Source organism: Dendronephthya gigantea, unplaced genomic scaffold (assembly GCF_004324835.1).
Source record: "Dendronephthya gigantea isolate DGI-Jeju-01 unplaced genomic scaffold, DenGig_1.0 000005F, whole genome shotgun sequence".
NCBI lineage: Eukaryota > Metazoa > Cnidaria > Anthozoa > Malacalcyonacea > Nephtheidae > Dendronephthya > Dendronephthya gigantea.
Window position 1 is genome coordinate 3,612,863 of NW_021163015.1, and position 15,138 is coordinate 3,628,000.

At 37.4% G+C, this 15,138-nt stretch overlaps 4 protein-coding genes and 1 long non-coding RNA gene across 7 annotated transcripts; 2 read left to right on the forward strand and 3 right to left on the reverse strand.

Annotated features, from left to right (window-relative positions):
* Positions 1-2,265: 2,265 nt before the first annotated feature.
* Positions 2,266-4,666, reverse strand: LOC114516268 (tetratricopeptide repeat protein 14-like). Its single transcript, XM_028535695.1, has 9 exons — positions 4,577-4,666; positions 4,357-4,448; positions 4,225-4,259; positions 4,011-4,154; positions 3,571-3,639; positions 3,300-3,419; positions 3,101-3,223; positions 2,839-2,962; positions 2,266-2,395 (listed from the first exon to the last, which is right to left on the reverse strand). The coding sequence occupies exons 1-9, from the start codon at positions 4,593-4,595 to the stop codon at positions 2,330-2,332; spliced, it is 792 nt and encodes a 263-aa protein (XP_028391496.1). The 5' UTR covers positions 4,596-4,666; the 3' UTR covers positions 2,266-2,329.
* Positions 4,667-4,721: 55 nt separating this feature from the next.
* On the reverse strand, positions 4,722-5,466 carry LOC114516269. Its single transcript, XR_003686281.1, has 4 exons — positions 5,278-5,466; positions 5,083-5,192; positions 4,914-4,999; positions 4,722-4,806 (listed from the first exon to the last, which is right to left on the reverse strand). It is a non-coding gene; the product is annotated as an uncharacterized LOC114516269 (long non-coding RNA).
* Positions 5,467-5,885: 419 nt separating this feature from the next.
* Positions 5,886-8,044, reverse strand: LOC114516105 (CDK2-associated and cullin domain-containing protein 1-like). 2 transcript variants are annotated; one of them, XM_028535481.1, is made up of 8 exons: positions 7,699-8,044; positions 7,506-7,608; positions 7,308-7,403; positions 7,046-7,142; positions 6,797-6,886; positions 6,574-6,709; positions 6,397-6,458; positions 5,886-6,323 (listed from the first exon to the last, which is right to left on the reverse strand). In XM_028535481.1, the coding sequence occupies exons 1-8, from the start codon at positions 7,830-7,832 to the stop codon at positions 6,292-6,294; spliced, it is 750 nt and encodes a 249-aa protein (XP_028391282.1). In that variant the 5' UTR covers positions 7,833-8,044; the 3' UTR covers positions 5,886-6,291. The 2 variants fall into 2 exon arrangements, with proteins under 2 accessions (XP_028391282.1, XP_028391283.1); XM_028535482.1 differs by lacking the exon at positions 7,506-7,608 and having other exon boundaries at positions 7,699-7,790.
* Positions 8,045-9,330: 1,286 nt separating this feature from the next.
* Positions 9,331-12,916, forward strand: LOC114516360 (WD repeat-containing protein 54-like). The gene is made up of 8 exons (XM_028535810.1): positions 9,331-10,162; positions 10,648-10,710; positions 10,860-10,929; positions 11,085-11,141; positions 11,428-11,635; positions 11,868-12,030; positions 12,152-12,217; positions 12,497-12,916. The coding sequence occupies exons 1-8, from the start codon at positions 9,950-9,952 to the stop codon at positions 12,626-12,628; spliced, it is 972 nt and encodes a 323-aa protein (XP_028391611.1). The 5' UTR covers positions 9,331-9,949; the 3' UTR covers positions 12,629-12,916.
* A 141-nt stretch (positions 12,917-13,057) lies between these two features.
* Positions 13,058-15,133, forward strand: LOC114515806 (fibrinogen C domain-containing protein 1-A-like). 2 transcript variants are annotated; one of them, XM_028535119.1, is made up of 5 exons: positions 13,058-13,165; positions 13,572-13,659; positions 13,730-13,856; positions 13,926-14,355; positions 14,573-15,133. In XM_028535119.1, the coding sequence occupies exons 2-5, from the start codon at positions 13,594-13,596 to the stop codon at positions 14,574-14,576; spliced, it is 627 nt and encodes a 208-aa protein (XP_028390920.1). In that variant the 5' UTR covers positions 13,058-13,165; positions 13,572-13,593; the 3' UTR covers positions 14,577-15,133. The 2 variants fall into 2 exon arrangements, with proteins under 2 accessions (XP_028390920.1, XP_028390919.1); XM_028535118.1 differs by having other exon boundaries at positions 13,926-14,420; positions 14,573-15,129.
* Positions 15,134-15,138: the final 5 nt, after the last annotated feature.

Consider the following 15,138-nt stretch of genomic DNA (forward strand, 5'->3'; position numbering starts at 1 on the left):
CCAAAGAATTTTCTATTGTTGTCTGATAGCACTCAGATTTCAGAGCCTCACCGGTCGACATTATAAACTTAACCTGATGATAACCTCTCTATAACATCGCTGCGTGACCACAACGACGTTCTGTGATGAATTATATAATTAGATATTACTGTTTTTCCGCGTATATTGGACTTCCAGGCGCTGCTAGAACATCCGACTTGCTGGCAAATATTTGATTTACGAATTTTGAAACGGAATACGTACTTTGCGCACTATATCATGACACCTTACAACACACGTCATTTCACAAAAATCAACGTCTTGTGTATGATTATTTCAATATGTGAAACCTTTACTGCGACGCTATACTTGTGACCCTTAAAAACGTATTCTTATTCATCTGTATAATAACTGACAGCGAAGTTTAATTCTTGCATCTCAATTCGATAAAAGTACGCACTGTTGTCTCTGCGTAATTTCATTTCCACGAAAATAATTTTACAGCTTCAAAAATGGCAGTAGAAATTCTCCTTATAGCTAGAATAAGCCGCTGATACGCCGCTCTATTTGATGGACTGTTCTATGAAAAATATACACGCATTAGTATGGACTGATGTGATGATTCATTCGCATATCCATCCATCATCACTTATCAATATTTCGCAAGACGGAAGTGATTTTATTGATAAAAAAGGGAAGAGCGTCATTATGATAAGCAGGATTATTCCATGACGATCACTTGAACTTGTTCATTGATCCATTACTTCCGATATTTTATCCCCTTCTTCGATTCAACGACTTAATGCGTATAATAGGATTGGCAACGACCATGGACCGTCGACCAGTCTTGTGACTCCTGCCTAGCTTCGAAGCTACTGTGTGTGGTTCATAAAAGAAAAGTTGTTGCCTCAAATGAGCAAGAATCAAGGCGTATAAATTCAAGTATAGGAAGAGATTTGATATGGCATTTTATGTATTTCATTTTAATATTTCATTCGTGACGTTTCTCAACATACTTGGTGCAGGTGTGACAGAAGAAACGGAAAGACAAACATGTTGATGTAGACTAAGGCGTCTCAGTCTAAGGGCTCATAATGCACTTGCTGAAAGATAGCAAACACGATATATGTTTGAGTCACGATGACAAGGAACATATTTGACAATTCACAGACAAAATTATTGACAGCGATAAACAATACATATCATCATTAGTTCAATGATATTATTAGTCTACTACAACCTTAGATATAGTGTTTAATTCCCATCACTTGAAGTTTTTTCCTACGTATCTCTTTGACCACAAATGTCTTTACTTCTTTGCCGTCTTTCATCATACCTAACTGAACCTTGCTGACCACTTCTATCCCTACTTCTCCGTCTTCTACCCTGACCTCCATCACTTGGTTTCCTCGTGCTACTGTTACTTGGACTTCGTTGTCCTTCTCTATCCCTAACTGTACCCTGCCGACCATCACTATCCCTACGCGCTCTCGTGATCCTAGACTTATCACGGCTCAAACTACTGCTTCTTGATCGCTCTCTTCCACTTCGATCACTACTTGTCCTTCTTCCACCCCTCTCTCCCCTAATTACCCTGGACCTATCCCTATCTGAACTATTGCTTCTCCTAACACTGCAACCTTTTCTTGAACTGCTGCTTCTTCTTTTACGATCTCGTCTTCTTCCGTCCCAACTCTCTCCACTACCAGCAGCATCACTTTCACTTGTTTTCATTCCACTACTTATAGCACTCCTTCTCCTCACCAGGCTCCCATCTTCTTTTCCACGAGATCTACTTCTTGAACGAGAGGCCTGGAAACAGTCACGCCTACTCGCAGGTGACATTTCTTTAGTTACATAATTTTCACTCACAATTACATTCCTTCCTCCAATGCTCTCTCTTATTTCCCTTATTTGTTGAACAGGATCAAACAATTGTTCTTGAAATCTTTCTTTTTTGTCAAGTTCGTATGGCTGTGAAGTGGACGAAGAAGTGACATTTGAATGCATGGCTTGAGTTTGACTGTCTGTTGTGGAGATTTCTTTTTTCTCAAGTTTTTTAGGCGAATTCTTCTTCAGGTTTCTTTCAATCCATTCATCACCAGAACAATCCTGACTTCCTTCACTTGCTGTACTTGTTGTTTCACTGTCGCTTCTGCGATGCCGTTTTTTGCTTTTCCCTTTCTTAACCTTCTTCTTCTTTTTCCTGCAACAAAATTCCATTATATCAATCAAAGAGTTTCGCCAAATCGCGTAATCAGACGGCTCCAAGTTTGAGCAAACCCACCTTTTCTTTTTTCGCCGGCTCTTGACGACGTCCGGGTCCGATTTGATTAATTTTCGTACATGGTCAAATTTTCGACCTTCTTGTCGCGAACTTGCAGCTTTGCGGAGCCCGACTCTCTTCCTCCGCCAACTCCGAGAAGCAAAACATTTTTAAACAAACACAATCCGAAATTGTTGAACGAGAAATAAAGACAGCGATATACGGAACAAAAACAAAACATTTACGAGTATAGTTCAAAACAGAAGAGGAGTAAAATTGTAAAAGATTACCAGAGTATACGTGTAGACACAAGTTGATTATTGGGGATACAAGATGATGCACAAACCATTCATACATGCGATAATACAAACCACGGGAATTTGCGTAATTCAATCATGAATTAGTCGAATATTTAGCAGCCACCATATCATGTCATAGAGTTGATGAAATGATGATAATTTTCGATAAATTCCAGGCCAAGACATCGTTATCGAACAGGAGGTAAACGCCAGTCAGCAGAGAAAAAAAGGCAAGATCAAATCAGGCTGGGTTATAAATGTATGAGTCATTACATCAATCATGTTTTGCTGTACCTTTGCTGCTAACGTAGATTTCAACTCGTTTAAGTGTTCCTGGCTTTCTGTACTGCGAGGGTCCAGTTCTAACACTTCCTCAAACACACCAATTGCGTCTTTTATGTTACCAACATCTTTTAACCTTTATGAAGAAGAAAACGAGTTATTTCAACAAAATACTGTATGTTTAAACACTTGCATGGTGATGCATGCTAATAAAGAAACACATTAACTCGTTTAGATTTATGTATGTGGAGGAACGACTGACGGTTGAACTAACCGTGTTGCTTTCTCGAACAATGTTTCTATGAGATATTTCCTTGCGTTGTGATGCTTTGGATAAAGTTTTAAGGCTTCCTTGAAATTTTTAATCGCATATTCCAACTTGTTTTGATTGGCGTACCTAAACGACAATTGATTTCTAACGAAAGACCATTCAATATAAAGCAATGATAGCAATGAGATTTCTCAATTCTTACAGCGCTCCTCTGGCTACCAATGCCTCGCAGTTTTCTTCGTAAATCTTTAAAGCATGATTGAAATATTTCAAAGCCTTCTCGTGGTCTCCGTTTTTGAAGCTTTCAACACCAGTCGCGGTTCTAAAAATGGACGAATGATGGCGAATGATTATCACCAAAATGTAGTGTTCATATCACCCTGGTTTTCAATTATTTCTTACACATGGTGACATTAATTACGACACGATTTTGAATTATTTGACTTAAACTTTAAAATCAAAATTACACTAACGTCTCCATCGACCATTTTTTAGACTGTTGTTTTCTCAAACTCTCTGCTTCGTTGTCAATAAACTTCCATCTGCAAAATAAAAAAAATTGTCATACAAAGTCAGCATCAGTGGTCAGCATTTGTGAGTACGTCTGCCATTCATGCATGACAAGGGCATTAAGGGGCCAGGAGTTGGCCAGGAGATCATTAGCGTTAGGTATACTCAAGGATAAACAAGGGCATGTAGGCATCAAAAGATCATTAGGATCAAGGACACTCATGGATCAACAAGGACACTTAGAGATCTAGAGATCATTACGGTCAGGGACACTCAGGGGATCAACAAGGACTCTTAGGGATCAACTTAATAAAATGGTCAAGAATACTCATGGATCAACTAGGGCAGGTCAGGTGCACACATGGATGCATGAATAAGGACAAATAGGAAGTAATTCTCATACCGTTGGCACAATCTCAGTAATGAGTTTGGAGGTCTGCTATCAATTCCCAGAATGTCAAGCAAAGTTTGAACATTTGTTGGATTAGAAAAACCAGGATCTTTTCTCAAATGTTCATTATACTCCATGTCATCAAATGATTTGGCTCTATGAGACAGAACAGAATATTCATTTTCTTGTAAAATCATTTTGTCACGTTAAAGAAAACCTTTCTAACCTTAAGTTCTTTTCTTCCAAGTCCTCAATAACCCCCTAGACAGATATTCCAAATTTCCAATAAACGACTGAAACATTCACATACGAAAATAGTTCAACACACATGTACAAAAAACAATTTCTGTGACTTTACCAATTCAATATCTCCATATTCTGAGGGGAGCTTTGAAGAACGAAAAGATATAGCGATTCTTTCCTCATCTTTTGATATAGAACAAATCACGCCTGGCAAAAAATTTAAATCTTAGAATAAACTGATCCTTTTGAACAAAGTGTTTGATAGAAGAATATAAAACTACAAAATGCAAAGTAGAAGGCATATTATATGTAACTAAATATCCTATTATTCTGACCTTGAACAATGTCATCCATATCAAAGTCATCAATTGGATCTAGATGTTCGCGTGTTTTGTGATCTTTTTCCAACTCTGATTTTGGACATAAAGCCTATTATAGTCAGAGAACCATATATTAACAGATCATAATAGCACAGCAACAAACCAGAGAAAGGATCCTTCACAAAAACACCAAAGGGGCGTTTTCCAACAACTTTTCCAACAACAATATCACCAATTTTTAATAGCTGATCCAATAAGATTGTGAATAAAATCCTTGTTAATGAATTGTTCTGTGTATATAAACTGTTCTCTCAAGGAACAAGGTTTTGTTATCACCAATTGTTCTTATTACCTCAAAAATCTGAGCTCTTCTTTCCACAACTGATATTTGCATTCCACTCTCCAGTGGAGGGAGGGGAAATGCAAAAATACTGTAAACTTAACAAAATAGAAATATATCTCAGTATTTTTTAAGTCCAATCATCATTTGGAGGCCCAATTTAAGTTATTTAACTACATACCCTCCTGAGCTCTGTCCACATTGTAGTCAATTCCACTTCTCAGTCGTTCCTTTCCTTTTAGTTTGAATAATAAGTCTGCTTTTGATGCGACAAAATGTTGGATTTTGTTCCTAAAACATTATCAGCTTTAATATTTCATGGCAAAAGGTATAGGGGAACATTGCCACTGCCATATTTAATACATTTGCCCCTCACCTGTATTGTCCGTCTTCTAAATAAGTCATTTGTTTATGCACTACTAGAAAGGAAACCAGAATGAAATCAGCAAACTGCGGTTTGTATTTCCTTTCTATTACAAGACAAGCATAAACTATGTTCAGGAAATATCACAAGATGACATGATTTGTAGTTTATATAAATCAGATTGTAGATATTTCTGCAAAGCCATAGTAACTCAAATTATGCGTGATAATTTGAACGCGAGAAATTTTTCGGCAACTTGTCAATATGGTGTAATAATACATAATTAATAATTACATTAATACTGCATTAATGTAAAAAAAAGGTCATTTCCTGTCATCCACCGACATCTGCCGTCATTTCTCGCGTTCAAATTATCACGTAAATTTGGGCCCCCGGAGTGACTGACCATCACACCAATACAGTGACCAATACCACCAATAGCACCATGACCATTATTTCCACTGGCAAGACAAATAAGATTAGACCATGCACCGGAATTGGATGGGAAGTAAAGCATTATGGCAAAAGTGGGGCATTACATGAGGGGTATTTCACCCAGTTCCCATAGGTCACTGACTGTTCGTCAAGCCTAAACCACTGGAGAATAAATTGATCCCTTGTTATTTTGAATATAATTTCTTTATCACACACCACCAACATTGTTATACATGATGGCCTGATGGCCGACTGTGATTACTATTAATGAGAACCAGACTTGAAGTTATATTATCACCATTACAACACTTATGGTGCTTAAGTTTTAATATTACTATGCTATCGTCCAAGAAATATTTAAATCTTATGTATTTCCAATTCATATTTTCATATGTCCACGCTATGTTATATACTCTGCTTATGCAGAATAAGGAGCTGATTTTAAATAGAAGTATACATTTATACAGACGGACATATCGAGGATTCTTAATCCAATATTAGCACTTGTCTATTTACACATCAAACCACTGAATCTGTCAGTTGGCATATCCATTACACTAGTAAATAAGAAAATCACTGCACTTGTAATGTTTATGTCATTGGCTCATATTTCTTCACGGGACCTTAAAAGACAAAAAAACTTTACAGGTTTTGCTACAAAATAGCAGCTTAGAAAGGTTAGGGAAATAAAATTACCATCCATTGATATTTCTGCAACATCAATGCTTCGTTTAAGTCCAGATTCTTCTCTAAAATCTCTAAAAAGAAATATATATGTTAATTTATGTATTTGTTTTTTGATACTAAACAAGCTTGCCAATATAATCACTGATATAATCGATGATGTTGCTTTGTTAACTTTGATAATTATACCTTAAAAATTCTTCCTTATTTCGTAGGGTTTCTTGCAATGCTTTTGTTTCCTGTATCTCCTGATCCAAGGAGCTTGCATGACCAACAAGATTTGGTATAAACCGGGAGAATAAATCTCGGTTCTTTTCTGCAAATTCTTCCGTTAGAAGAGATAGATACAAATATATTTTACTTTCAGTAAAGCCGAACAAGTTTTCTAACCAATGAAACAATACTACTTTACCAGGTTTAAGCATGTAAAGCCCTTGGACAATTGACATTAAGATTTTTGGATCAGATGAAAATGGTTGAGCTGCACTGTGATTGAGAATATCTGAAAATGGACAGTTGATATTTAATTAAATTCTTCAATCTAATTTAATTATTTTACGATATTTAATTACGTTCACTGCTTTCTCAAAAATGTAAACTGACAGGCAATGAACTAAACTGACAGGCAACAAACAAAACTGACAGGCAATGAACATCATACCAAAAAGTTTCTCATTATCAGCAATTGATGCTGAAAATAATGTTAATAACTCAGCCTTGAGTTCACTGTTTTTCTTTGGCTTCACATAAAATCGATTCTACAATAGAGCAAATGCAGCATTTGATAACGGTTTACAGACTGCATGTAAATGCTCAAAAGCATGGTATTATAGACCATCATGAATACATCCAGGTGGATAGCTGTTATTGTTAGTTATTGCAGTACTGACCCAAAGAGAAAGGCCAATATGAGCACATCTTACCATGTAATTGAATATGGCTGCAATTCCTTCAACGCTTTGCAAATATTGTGACATTATATATGCAAATCTGTTCAAGTACATGTCTATGGGTTGGCTCTAAAAAATGCCATAAATGTATTTATATATATATCATGAGAAATCAATCAGAGAGCTGTGCTACATACAACAAATCCACAAAGTACAAATAGTTTTTAAAACCTCTAGTTCCTCCCTGATTCTGGCGAGTATATTACTGATTAATATCATCAAATTTCCATACAATCTTTCTGAATGTTGCTGGCACACGCATTTGTAAACAGCACTATAACGATATGCAAGCATCATACAGAAATCGTTTACAATGATTACAATTTACAAATCATTTTAATATTGAAACGAATGTCATACATACCTATACGTTTCTTCATATGATATTGGGATGAATTCTCCTGGGTTTTGCTGCAAAATTAAGTTGATAGCGGACTCCAGTTTGGGCCAGTAATGGCTATGAAAGTCGTCCTCACTAATGGAAAAAATTCCTGCCATTACGGAGTAATTCTTCGCAACATTTTCACAAAATATCCGCGCAAATTCCAAATGAATTGAAAAATTTCTTTCTTTCCAAAAACGAAAGCGCTAAACTGTAATTACTGTTGTTTTTATTCCAAATTACAGATGACTTCTATCACAACAGGCTCAAAAACTGTCATCGGACCACTTTCCTTTAGAGGGGAGGCTAAGGGAGGCTGGGAAGGGAGGGGAGGCCAGGCCAGGGAGAGACCCAACCAAAACCAACACCGTCATATCATGGATAGTTAGTAAAAGAAATAAAGAAGAATAAAAATAGAAAAATACAACAGAATCAACGAAGATAAAAAAATAAAAACTTGTGAAATAAATACATACAATTTAGGCCCAAAGTGTACCGGCGAATCAAGCGGCTATACTAAACACAAAATTAACAAAACATTTTAGTAAACTAAGCCGTTCACTCATTTATATTGACTTTCCTTTCGAGAACGATGACTATTTTGACGTTAAAAACCAACAAGGATTGTTTCAAAACACTAAAATTTCTAAAAGAATATAAAAACACTAAAGTTTCTCGCTAAAAACACTTAAAAAACGTTTAGGTGTTTAAATCTTAACATTTCCAAGCGTGTGCCTTATTAGTCGTTTTCTGTGCATATACTTGTTAGGGACCGCCCCCCCGAGACCAGGAAAAGCTTAAATACGTTAAATTTATCTTCGCTCTCAGGGCTAGCCACTGTAGCTGATTCGTCTATGACGCTAGGCTTGTGGCAATGCATACTCTGTTTCTCACTGAGACGTAACGGTTAGGTGCACATACATCATGGTCTGGGGGCCGTAGTGCATCTCCCCCCTAGACGGCCGTTAAGATGTGAGTTATGGGGGGGAGTTCTTCCTATAGCAACCGCCTTGCACCTTTCGTAGTTGTAACTATGCTGAATATTGCAGCCGGTTGTATAACCAGGTTAGATTGTGGCATAGGCTGGATGATCTCTTTTGCTGGGTGTTTTTACGCTCTTTCCAAATTTCTTTTTTGGCGTGCTTTCCAAGTTTTTCTTTTACATACAAGAAAATACTGTTATTAAACATATATGGAACTGATATGGTTGGAAAAAAAAATCATATCGACTAAAAACCACCTTAATTAACCCCTGAATACTCTCCCCAGTCTCTGCATGGCTGAGTCACAGGCTGAGTCTCTGAATGAAACAATACCAGACAGAGATCATTCATAAATATCAAACATTCGTTTTACATCTTCATCAATCTTACAGCAGTAAAACAGCGACAAAGACATTCAGACAGTCAACTCTGCATTCTAGTTAGTGCCTTCAGCCCCGAGAACTGTCAATCAAAAGTCTCCTCTGTGTCGGAACTGTCTCGGGCTTGTCTCGTACTAACTGACTGAGGAATCCCTAGGGGGACAGGAGAACAGGGAAATTTATACCGAAAACCAACTTTTTTGTTGAAATCAAGAGTGAAGATAACACTTTAATATACCCATTACTTTTTTTAATGGGGTTATGCAATAACCAAGGTTAACAACGAGGAAACCGGTCAGTGACGTCAGGTAACCACGTGACCGAAGGGGAGGGGCGAGTGGAGGCAAGGTGCGGAGCAGAGCCCGCAGAGGGCATTAACAACCCGTCGGCGAACGAGCGACAACGTCGACAACAGCAGCTTGTGGTAAAGTGCTATTAGTAAATTTCTTTCTTTCTTCTTTGGTTTACTCCCTTCATTTGCCTGTCTTTTCCACCAACAAAGTTGGTGTGAAGGGTTAGCTCTCGGCGTGGGGAGGGGGTGCGTGCTCAGCTTAAGATACCGTAGGGATCTCAACCTGGCTCCAAGTAACAGCACTCGTTCCAAGCCACCCCTCCCGCGAGCGACGAGCTAACACCTAACCATCCAATCGGGTAAGTAAGATGGACGAAGGTGTTAAATACAATTAGTGGATAAGCTGGAAATAATTTACTCAAATATTCCCAATCTTCCTTGTCCGATAGTTTCCGATTGTGGACCGGGAAGCCACGGTTGTGAACAGCAACCAAGGTTCATAAACAACCAAACTTCTAGCATTTTTATCTTTTTACATCTTTTCATTTTCCCGTTATTTATTGCAAAATTTTGCGAGGATGTACAAGAAGCAGGCATCGATGGCCTTAAAAGGCACACCTTCAATGCTTCCTAATAATATGGCTACAAACAAAACGAAGCATTTATCGTATGCAGTTGTACACAAGTCTGTTGTTTGTGTCAACACGATAGTCGCAGCTGGTTCATCGCCTGTGCAAAAGCAGATTGCATGCAAAGGAGATGGCTCAGCAGGGAATGTTACTGTTATGCAGGTGCAGATTTTGTCTTGATTTATGGCTTTTTATTAGGTCTCCTACAAGTGGAATTATATCAGGCACATTATGTTATGGAAGCTAGCCCAGGGCAGGTGGCAATTTCAAGTCTGTGCGCATTATGCTTTGTGTTTTATCGAGTTCTGGAATAAATCACTATTGCATATGCAATTTATTTGTGAGTCAGCATGGTTGCTGCTCACACAAAAACATTAGCTTCCATTTATGAATTATTTTTACTACACTGAGTACACTCTATCTAATGCCAGATGATTTTGTTTGTCATTGGAAGGGTATTGTTACTACTGTGCTACAGTACTACCAGTTAATGATTACCAAAACAACTCGTCAATATATATAAACCTAAAACTGACAAGTTGCCTAATGTCGCACAAGTCCTTCTTCCTCCTGCTGAGCTGTAGATAAAGATAATGGTTCATCTTGTATGAATATACACCCCAACAACTCATTTACAATTGCTTTAGGCCAAGTGGTGTCATGTATCAGGCAGAGACATCCTGGTAATTGCTTCTGCGAAAGGAGTGCAGGTAGCATAAATTGCATTAGTTACAATTTTCGTTTTTTTAAATATTATACAGACAAGATGCTACATAGGGGTATACCAATCAATCGTTTCGACAAACTGTACATTAAGAGCTGAGGCTTGATCTTCATCCCTAAATCATTATTTTTTAAGATGTATGAACAAGATGGTTCAATTATGATATTCTGGCATTCCGTCTCCCAGCAACAGCTGGAAAATAAATGTAAGTTGAAGCACAGAATTCTTGCACAAAATTGATTCTCTTGCTGACCTGACATATGTGAAACCTAACTCTCTGGAAACTTTTTGTCATCTTGTTTCCAGTAATAGCTTAACTAGTAAATGTATATTAAAATTTATAAAACCATATTTTTACAGCATTCTCATATTTTGCAAGAGGAATTTGTTCTACCTTAAATAAATACCTGTGCATTGGTAAGGCTTGGTTGTAATATTAATGCTGTTGCTGAAAAGAGCTTTATCATATTTCAGTCAGCAAATGCAAATCTATCAAAGCATTTTGCATGATAAAAAGTGAAATCAAACATGCGTATGTCTTCCTGTAGTGCCTGTAGCAATGGCACCTAGGCACTGATTGCAAAAAAGATATCATAGATTTTCATCAACTGGTTTAGTCAGGACACAAACACAAGCTTCACTTCCAATTCTCATGTTCATTTCCTGTGTTATGTTCAATTTCTCTCACCTATATTCTCTGAAGGAACATGCACTGGGTCAATTCTGGTGTTTGACATTCCATCGCAAGGCACAACGATAACTCTACACAAAACCTTAGACCATCATAATGTTGGCATCACAGACCTAGCAAGTGTAAAGGATAAATTAGTTTCCGCTGACGAGGATGGTAATATTGTGGTGTGGCAATGTGATCAGACAATGAAGAAAATTACAGAAATACGAGGCTCAGGGTAATTTATCCTTCAAACTTCTCATGGCCTCCTGCTTTCAACATTTGAGAGGTTTATTTATGATATATTATGGCCATCAATCCTCGTCATAGGACTACTCTGATCTTTGGGTAGTGGTCGGAGGTACCACTTTCCTGTCCCCCCTTTCCTACCCCATCTACCTGGCTCAACGTACATTTTTGAATCTTACACTGGCACACGACATCCCAACATTGCAATGTTTTTACTTCAGAACACCATGTACAAGTCTTGCTCTGTGGAATGGCTTCATCCTAGCAGCCTATAGTTCGGGGCATATTCGTATATACGACTTGGCTCTTGGGATACTGAAAATTGAGATATGCGCTCATTCGAGATGCATCAATTCATTAGATATCGCGTCTGAATCTTGTCTGGTGAGTCTTGTCCACATATACACCTTCATATCCTCATATATTCCTTTTTCTCCCATCTATCATCCACTTCATCCCAAACCCGAACTCCTATCCTAAAACGTGTCATCTTGTTATTTCACAGCTGTTATCAGTCAGCGAAGACTCCTTCGTCAGAGTTTGGGCGTTACCAAAAGACTCATCTAACAAGGTTAGTAATTGCTACTCTCGTAATTGCGACATGCGCCAGGCTTCCAAACCAATCTCACAATTGTAGCAACAGCGCAGTGAGTGTCAAGCAATCAAGCTAACTTAAAAGGTTTACGATAGAGAGATCGCGATACTATCCAAAAAAAAACCTGTATAAGGTCTGCGTTATAACGTAGTTTGCTAACGAGGCATGTTTCTGATTGGCCACTGTACTTCGTCTATACTAGATAATTGTACACCGATCTAATAATTGATGCATTTGGTATTTCATCCCAATTAGGTGGAGTTAGTTTTCCAAGCTCCTGTGTCGGACAGCCAGCTGTGTGGTGGACGTTTTCTAGACGACGCTGGTCAATCCTTTGGTGTCAGCGGTTATGATTTAGCAGAAATAGTTGTCTTTGGCAAAAAATAGCTTATAAACATTGAATTAAACCTTTCAGCATTGATCTTTCTTATTTCGTCACAAGAATAGATTATTTATCCTATCAATAAATTCTGTAATTACAATTACAATCTATACTGTAATTACAATGCATAGAAGAATACTCTGGATTGTGTAAACTATTTTAATCATGCGAGCATAAAATGTTTAGTCGTGGTGACTTCTATAATATGGTATTTTAAATTTAGGGAAAATTAAATTATACACTAGAGAAAAAATAAATTATTGTGTATACCTGAGTTAAGAAGACGTTTTAAATAAACACCTTTAAACAAACACTTGTCTGGTAGTGTGATTATTCTAAGAAATTTAAATGAAAGCTGAGTTTTACGTAAGAATTGAGCACTATTACACTCGCAGCTGGATAATGGCTTAACTACATAACTGTCATTACTCCAGACCAGGCGACTGTATCAGGCTAAATAACTTTATATTTCTGTTGATGATCAGTTAAAAGACTCACATCTTGCTCTTTTCGATTTCAAACAAGACATAAAGATATTACAGGTATTTATAATTGATTAGTTAAACGTGTTTATTATCTTGAGAATTGAGAAGATTCATATCCCCGTAGTTTTCTTCAACGTTTTGCTATTAGCCATAACGATGGCCTAAGATACATAACACTTCTTGAGTTTAAACTGGCTTGCCTGAATCGGGAGAGTTTGTGAGAACTCACCTTGCCTTTGCCCTGAGGTTGAAACGTTTGAGAAGTGTTTTCTGTCCATTTGAGCAATTGTTATATCACATTTGATTAAAAGTTTATAGCTCTGATTAATAATCACAATGCGCTGGTGGGTATCGCGCTGAACAGCTTACCATATCGTCTTCATTCCGCTCCAGAAATATGCCCAGAAACAATCATATTGTCAAAGCTAGTTTTTTCACTTCATCACATTCAATTATATTGTAGAAATCTATCAGATAACGTCGAGATGAATCTTATATTGTCTGTTGTCGTGTTTACCTCAGTGATGTCATACACATCAGAACCACTGAAGGTAAGTTTGCCCTTGTTTTTTCTCCAGGAAGCTTTGGGTGATTCTGTATCATCGTAAATCTTCTCCACAGGAAAATTCGTATGTCAACCAGCTCATTGAAAGCTACGAGAAAAAGATGGATGCGGATCTCGCCAATTTGAAATCTCAAATACTCAACTATCTTGACAAGAAAGAAAACATAGCTTGTCTTACAACAGGTTTGAAATCCATTTACTTTCATTTCACAAATATAGATTAGAATACTACCTTATTCCTTATTCTGTTAGTTCCACCAACAACCACTCCTAAACCAACTACTGGTCAATCAACCACTCCTAAACCAACTACTGGTAAACCGACATCTGACAAACATACCTCGACAACAATGCAACCTGTGCCAGGAAACAGCAGTTGTGCGACTTTATTTAAATCTGGTGAAAGGAAAGATGGTGTTTATACCATCAATCCTGATAATCTCGGAGCGTTCCAAGTCAGATGTGATATGACGTCTGATGGTGGCGGATGGACGGTGTTTCAAAGAAGAGTGAGCGGTAGTGTTGACTTCTATCGTAACTGGCAAAATTACTCCGATGGTTTTGGTGATCTTACTGGGAATTTATGGCTCGGCTTGGATAAAATACATCGTTTGACAGAATCAGGGCAAAATGTTCTAAGGGTGGATCTGATGAACTTTGATAACGAAACAGCCTATGCAAAGTATGTGACGTTTGCTGTGGCTCCAGAGTCTAGCAATTATACATTGAGTGTTGATGATTATTCAGGTAAAAAGAAGAGAATATAACTCCCGGAATATATGTAAATTACTATAACTCTTCTCGATTATATTATAACTTATCATACACAATACAAAGACTGATAATGATCCCATATATCTGCGCTCCAAGCTCTAAGTGCAATTATTATTCGTTACAAGGTAATGCTACTAACTCCTTAAGTTATCACGACGGACGTTATTTCTCAACCTACGACAGAAATGATGATAACCGTTGCGCTAGCGGCTACAAGGCAGCGTGGTGGTTCTATGAATGCTATCAGTCCAGTCTGAACGGTCTGTACTTTAGCGATGGACGTAGTTCTGATTTTGGAATAAGATGGAATGGATGGTCACTAAATTCTCTGAAAAAAGCCGAGATGAAAATCCGTCCTGCTTAAATTTAGCACGACGACAAAGTTTTTTTCAGGAACTATATGAAATGCTCATTTTCTTTATGTCTACTCCGTCAAAAGTCGAAAAATTTAGATGAAAAGATAACGATTCTCGTGTGCTAGTCTAATATTTGGAACATTTAAATAACTATTTGTAAAGATTTTAAAGTTTAATTATTGAAAAATGTGTTCTAAGCATTTTACCGCATAACCTTTCATCTGTGTTCCAAGAGTTGCAATTATCAGACAAGGTGTAATGTATCAAATATTTATAAATCTATTTCAATTTATATCAGTATAAATGAGGCCCCCTTATATGCATGAATACATTTT